At 43.3% G+C, this 7,449-nt stretch overlaps 1 protein-coding gene across 1 annotated transcript in view; it reads right to left on the reverse strand.

Annotated features, from left to right (window-relative positions):
* FBXW10B (F-box and WD repeat domain containing 10B) overlaps positions 1-1,359 on the reverse strand; it is a 45,047-nt gene extending 43,688 nt beyond the window's left edge. Inside the window, exon 1 of the mRNA XM_081161908.1 lies at positions 726-1,359. Within this exon, the coding sequence (XP_081018034.1) occupies positions 726-1,230 (505 nt within the window). The 5' untranslated portion in view covers positions 1,231-1,359. The remainder of the gene's footprint in view (positions 1-725) is intronic.
* Between the last annotated feature and the right edge of the window lie 6,090 nt (positions 1,360-7,449).

Raw genomic sequence — 7,449 nt, forward strand, 5'->3', positions numbered from 1 at the left:
ACAAGCTAAACTTAAGAACTACTGTGCTAGCTGATCAATGACAACTCTCTCATCATTGATGTTTCTATCTCTCCCTCTCCCTTCCTTTCTCTGAAATCAATAAAGATATATTTTAAAAAAAGAAAAGAAAAGAAAAAAAAGAACTATTGTGCTAGCCTTATTTAAGGCCCTCTTGCTATCTCCAGCCTTGGGTAAACTCCGCTTCAAGGCTAGATTTTATGTGCAAGCAAGGAAGATAGTGGAATGAGTAAAAAAATAAAGCCCTAAGTTTTGACCTGTTGGCCTGTTTCCTGCACAGTGCAGGGTGAAGGGTAAAACAATTAAATATCTTCCCCTCACATCCCTCCCAAGGCCAGTCCCATCTCCAGCCCACTGATGCAGGAACCACATCAGCCTTAAGTGATAGACACACAGACGAACCATTTAGAGACAAAGACGAGCCATTTCTGGGCTGAAGGGATGCAGAAATCCATTTTAAAGGCTCGGCAGTTAAAACTTCTGTACACCTTCTGCATTTGTCATTTGACAGTTTTCTAGAAGGAAGTTACACTCAGCAATTTCTCCTCTGGTAAACAGAATCGGGTGTCAGGACAAAGAACTCTACCCTGCCTTCTGGAAAATCCCCATCTACCTAAGTTTGTCCACACCTCTGGCTCCTTCACGAGCTCCAGAAGCCTGGCCCCCGGTCTCTGGGCGCTCTGGTCTCCACCTCTGGCCTTGTTTACCTGAAATGTTGTTCTGCTCTCTCTGCAGTAGGACTCTGACGACTTGGGCAGCAGTGAGCAGTAACTTGGGGGTGCACATCTGCAGCAGCGAGAGTGTGTAATCTGCCTTAGTTCGGGGGGTGCTGCTCCCAAACCAGCACAGTATCTCCCTCATCTTCTGTTCTACTGTCTTGTCCAACATCTGGTTCAAGGTGAACTTCATGACTTCCCCTTCCTTCTTGCTCAGGTTGATCTGGGACTTGCTATAGATGAAATCCTTCCCCTGTGTGGTCTGAAGGATATTTTGAAAATACTGCAACAAGTGTAAGCTATCTAACTGCCCCAGAACGCTAACTAGAAACCTCCTCTGCTCCACCTCGCCGATCCTTTGGAACCACTCTTTGGTGAAGAAGACCTTGCTGGCCAAGATGCACGTTTCACACTTCTGGCACACGGGAGCAGAATCGTTTCCCTTCTCGCAGTGAAAATAGGGGACGTTCTTGAGCTGTGACTCCAGGTTGTCCATGACCCTGAGATGACCAGTTCATCTTATCCTTGCCCGGGGTCAACCCCACCAAACAGCAGAGGGACAGGGGAAGCTGACAGAGATCCCAAATGAGCCTTTCCTATTATAAACATCTCCCAGAGAAAAAGTAAACCTCTGAGATGGATGGAAAGCGTAGCTCTCCCAGAAACTGCCGGTAGAAGTGTGGCTTTCTGTCCAGAACTCCGAGGAAACACGGCTTTACCGTAAATCTCCTACACCTGGGACTGCTGATGTGGAGGCAGTTGCTGTATATTCTGAAAGAGCTGGTCATTTCATTTCTAGAACAAGATTAGCATTAGTCAAATTTAAGTAATATATATCCTCTGTAAAAACTCAATATGTAACATAGAAAAATGTAATATTCTATTAATACAAATTTATGTTATAAATTCAAAAGTTTACTTGTTAGCAAGGCAATTGTTGGGGACAATGGGGCTATTCTGATGAAGACAAAACCTTTAAACCTGAAGTTGAAGATGACAGGTACTGTCTTACATCGCAAAATTTAAATTCGTGATGTTCAAAGTGTTTTCTGTGGACTCTAGGTTCACACTTCTGGAAAACCTGGAGTCAGGGCTCAAGAATGCCCCCTATTTTCATTGTGGGAAGGGAAATGATTCTGTCCCTGTGTGCCAGAAGTGTGAACCTAGAGTACATGGAAAACCATTTGAACATTGCTATTAAGTGCTGACATATCCAGGATGAGCATCTGCAAATAATTTTCAAAAGGTTCCACTAAAAAAATACACACAAAAAACACATATACTTTGTGTTTCTGTGTATATACACACATACAGAGAAAGTGCAAATGTAACAAAATGCTAATAACTGGTGGAATGTAGGCGGAGAACATATGAGTGTTCATCCTTCAGCTTTTGGTAGGTTTGAAATTTTTCAAAATAACTAATAAACATATACTGCTAAATTGGACAAAAAATTACTATAATGGACTGCTCCCTAACATAGCTACCCAGCTTGCCACTGCAGCCAAAATGCCCTTGTAAGTAAATGTTGGCAGCACAGAAAAGAGATTCGAAGGCACACTGAGACCATTCCACTTCAGCCAAGACTAGGTTCAAACACCAGTCCTGATACTTAGGAACTATATGATCTTGAGTAAGCTACCTGGGTGAGGATGGCAGAGATGAAGGCTGGTAATAAAAATTATAGCTACCTTCTAGGATTAAATCAAATGTGTGAGACCAGTGTCACTGCTATTGTTGCTGTTATTATGGTTATTATTCCAGATTAAACCAAAAGATTTACAATACCATGAGTATTTTCAGTGCCCAGGTCTAGAGATGGGCACAGTTGAAGATAGGCACTGGAAACCATGGCCAAAGTTAGTGTGCAATGGCGATCCCTTGCCAGGGTCGGGTGGGGCCAAGAATCAAGCTGGGAAGGAGAACAGTGCTAACAACTCCACCTCTTCTGTCTGAAGAGATATCTGAAAGGCAAGAGCAGATTAGCATCTAATCTATCAGGGCCAGGCAAAGGAGGGTGGCCAGGAGGAGGGAGGCCCAAAGCAGAGGCTTGGGTATATAAGAGTGTGGGGCACATTATCCCCAGAAGTGCTACAAACTAAAAATAGCTTTTTTATATGTATATTAGTGATCTTTATTGATAGACAGTTTTCCATAATTATAGTGTTAATTGAAAAAATAGCTTTTTTTTTTTTTTAATCTTCACCCGAGGATATTTTTCCATTGCTTTTCAGAGAGAGTGGAAAGGAGAGAGAGCAACATCGATATGAGAGAGACACATCAATTGGTTGCCTCCCACACACACCCCAACCAGGGCTGGGGATCGAGCCTGCAACCCAGGTATGTGCCCTTGGCTGGAATTGAACCCAGGACCCTTCAGTCCAAGGGCCGACACTCTAACCACTGACCCAAACCAGCTAGGGCAAAAGTAGTTTGTTTTTAAAGGTCCAAATAAATCAAGATTTTAATCTGTGAGGCTGACATACATCAAGGAAGCAGTTTTACCAACCCAGCTCAGCCTTTATTCCATGCTTAGGGGCCCAATGTGGCCCAGCGGAGGGGCACAAACTTGGGAGTCAGGGAGACTGGGTGGAATCCCACTGCTGCTCCTACCAGAGGTGTGGCCTTGAAGAAGTAGGTCCAGCCTCTCTGAGTCCCCATTCCTTACCTGTATAAGACACATGATCCTCCGCACCGTTGGATGTAACGTGAGGATTACATTAATCGCAGTAAGTGAGCATGTGGCTACTTCTGCGGCCTCTGCATTCCACTCAGCCCCAGCTCTCCGCTCTGCCCTCTGTTGCTCATTGTTCATGATCCTGACTGAGCCCTCCTGCCCTTCCGCCCCAGATCTCCACTTCCTTTCCCGCCTGCCACGTGGTTTAGAGAGCCCAGCAGGTGCAGCTGCTGCTTCCCCGCCTGGCTCTGCTGCCTGCCTGACACTGCACCATGGTTCTTCTGGTTCTCACCAAAGCTGCCTGCCCTGGGTAGATTCCCATGTAGCTCCTCACATATAAACACTTTTCATTTTAATTTAAATCAACTTCTTTTTTTTTATTATCAAGCGTCTTTTCCTATTTTTTTATTGTTGACATTATTACAAATGTCTTTCATTCCCCACCCCCATTGCGCATCACCACCCAGCCCCCGCCACCCCTCCCCTGGCCTTCACCACTCTGTCATCTGTGTCCATGGGCTATGCATATATGTTCTGTGGCTACTCTCTTCACCTTCTTTTATATGGTCGCCCCCACCCGCCTCCCCTCTGACCTCTGTCAGTCTGTTCCATGTTTCCGTGACTCTGATTCTATTTTGTTCGTCAATTTATTTTGTTCATTAGGTTCCACATATAAGTGAGATCATATGGTACTTGTCTTTCTCTGACTGGTATATTTCGCTTAGCATAATCATCTCCATGTCCATCCATGTTGTCGAAAAGGGTAACAGAGCCTTCTTTTTTACAGCTGCATAGTATTCCATTGTGTAAATGTACCACAGCTTTTTTATCCACTCATCTACTGATGGACACTTGGGTTGTTTCCAGATCTTAGCTATTGTAAATAGCTCTACTATGAACATAGAGGTGCATATATTCTTTCTGATTGGTGTTTTGGGATTCTTAGGATATATTTCCACAAGTGGGATCTCTGGGTCAAAAGGCAGCTCCACTTTTAATTTTTGAGGAAAGTCCATACTGTTTTCCACAGTGGCTACACCATTTAGCATTCCCATCTGCAGTGTAGTAAGGTTCCCTTACATCCTTGCCAGCAATTGTTGTTTGTTGACTTATTGATGGTAGCCATTCTGGCAGATGTGAAGTGATACTTAATTGTAGTTTTAATTTGCATTTCTCTGATGTTTAGTGATGTTGAGCATTTTATCATATGTCTATTGGCCAAAATCAACTTCTTGTGATCAAAAGACACAGCTAGTTTTCTTCTAAGTTACTATATCTTAGCAACTAGCACAGCGTTTGCATGTTGTAAATGCTATATACATTGAGTTGATTTGATTTTAAGACAGTCATTCCAAAAACATGCTGAACCAAGTTGGAGAGATAAGGGCTCTAAGATTAAACCAGTATTCATCTCATCATTTCTTGTAAAAAAAAAAAAAGTGGGAATTTACTCAAAATTCATAAGATTCCTAGAAAGAAAAAATATATATATATATATATATGCCTTTGGATTTCAAAAAGACCAGTCAAGATGTTGGAGCAGGTAAATGCAGTATTCACATCCTCTCACAATCACATCAAAATTACAACTAAACTACAGAACCACCATCATTGAGAACCACCTGAAATCTAGCTGAACAGAAGTCCTATAACTGAGGATATAAAGAAGAAGTCACGTCAAGACTGGTAGGAGGTAGGGAGATGTGGATAGGTGGGTCCCATACCCACATGTGGTTGTTAAAATTCCAGAGGGATAACTCAGTTGCACAGTCCCCCCTGAGGAGCAAGGGGTACCAGCCCCACACCAGGACCCCCAGCCAAATAGAGAAGTCCCCATAACTTCTGGCTATAAAAACCAGCAGAGACTGTGACTGAATGAGATGGTGGACTTTTGGCGACCCAGGCAGTTCCTTTTAAAGGGCCCACACCTGGACTTACTCAGACTCACTTACTCTGAGCTCCAGCACTGGGGCAGCAGCTCAAAAGGGGCCAGGGAGGTACAGGGAGGAACTGGATTGTCTGACATTGGGGCGAGGACTAGAGAGGAGCAACTTTCTCCAGGCAGAAGTGCTGGCAGAGGCCATTGTTCCTTTTCTGAGCTCTCACAGAGCTGGCACGTGGGTGCCATATTTGAGTTTCCGTCAACCTGGCAAACACTGTTCCCCCCACCCTGGTGTGCCTTTCCATGCAAACAGCCTGTCTTGGCTCATGCTGTGAACTTTCCTAAAATCTCTCAGACAAGTAGCATCTGGCCTTAGTGTGCTCCAAACCTCTTACTAAGTGGTCCCAGGCCTGGTACTAGCAGCAGCCGGACTTGGTTCACTGCTTTTTCTCTCCTGGGCACCTCTAAGCCCAGCACAAGTAACAGCCATCTACAGATTGTTTTGTGGCTTATGCTCGGTGGCTCAGGCAGGACACAAATGTCAGCTGACCTTAGCCTGTACCTCCTAGGAGGCCCCAGAGCCAGTGCACCCAGAGACAGCTCAGACCACACCTAAGTACCAACCAACCACCTTAACTAGCAACACACTCCAGGGGAGAACTCACTGGGCACCAGAGCCCCCTGAAGTGAGTCCTGCTCCATGGGGTCGACCCCTGCACAGTACATCTTCCATGGTAGTCTCAGGCAGCCCTCACAACCAATTGACTTGAAGGTAAATCCCTCCCATTAATATGCCAGCAGCAATCCAGACTCACCTGCAACAGGAGGGTGCACCAACCACATGGAGGACACACGGCTCAGGTGACTGAAAAGGCTGTACCACTGGGACCTACAGAACACCTACTTAGTAAGACCACTTTACTAAGTCTGGGAGATGTAGCAACTCTACCTAATACATCGGAAAAAAACACAGGGAGTCAGCCAAAATGAGGAGACAAAGAAACATGTTCCAAATGAAAGACTAGGACAAAACTCCAGAAAAATAACTAAATAAAATGGAGTCAAGCAATCTGCCAGAAGCAGAGTTAAAGACACTGGTTATGAGAATGCTCAATGTACTCAAGGGAAGAGAAGAGGAACTTAGTGAGAATGTCAACAAAGAGATAGGAAACATAAAAATGAAGATAGAAACCACAAAGAAAAAACAGTAAGAAATGAAAAGTACAATAACTGAAATGAAGAATGCATGACAGGAATCAACCATAGAGTAGATGAACCAGAGAATCACATCAGTGACTTAGAAGATAAGGAAACAGAAAACACCCAATCAGAACAATAAAAAGAAGAAAGAGTCCAAAAAAAATGAGGATAGTTTAAGGAGCCTCTGGGACAACTGCAAGTGTACCAATATTTGTATCATGGGGGAACCAGAAGGAGAAGACAGAAGAAGGAATGAAAACCTAGTTGAAAAAATGGTGGAAAACTTCCCTAACCTGGTGAGGGAAATAAACATTCAAGTCCAGAAGCACAGAGAATCCCAACAAGATGAACCCAAGGAGGCCCACACCAAGAAACATCATAATTAAAATGCAAAAGGTTAAAGACAAAGAAAGAATCTTAAAAGCAGTAAGAGAAAGATAGGTAGTTACCTAAAAGGGAGCTTCCATAAGACTGTCAGTTGATTTCTCAATAGAAACTTTTCAGGCTAGAAGGGATTGGCACAAAATATTTAAAGTGATGAAAAGCAAGGATCTATATCCAATATTACTGTATCCAGCAAAGCTGTCATTTGGAATTGAAGGACAGATAAAGAGCTTCCCAGATAAGAAAAAGCTAAAGGAGTTCATCACCATCAAACCAGTATTACAAGAAATGTTAAAGGTTCTTCTTTAATAAGAAGAAAAGATTTAAAAATATATAAATAATAAAATGGAAATACCTGTCTATCAGCAATTACTTTAAAGGCAAATGATTAAATGCTCCTATCAAAAGACACAGGGTGACTGAATGGATAACAAAACAAGACCCTTCCATGTGCTGTCTACAAGAGGCTCACTTCAGATCAAAAGACACACAGACTGAAAAAAAAAAGTGGGGGGATGGAAAAGGGTATATCATGAAAATGGAAACCAAAAAAAAAAAGCTGGGGTAGCAAT

Source organism: Miniopterus schreibersii, assembly GCF_964146895.1.
Source record: "Miniopterus schreibersii genome assembly, chromosome: 16".
Taxonomy (NCBI): Eukaryota; Metazoa; Chordata; class Mammalia; order Chiroptera; family Miniopteridae; genus Miniopterus; species Miniopterus schreibersii.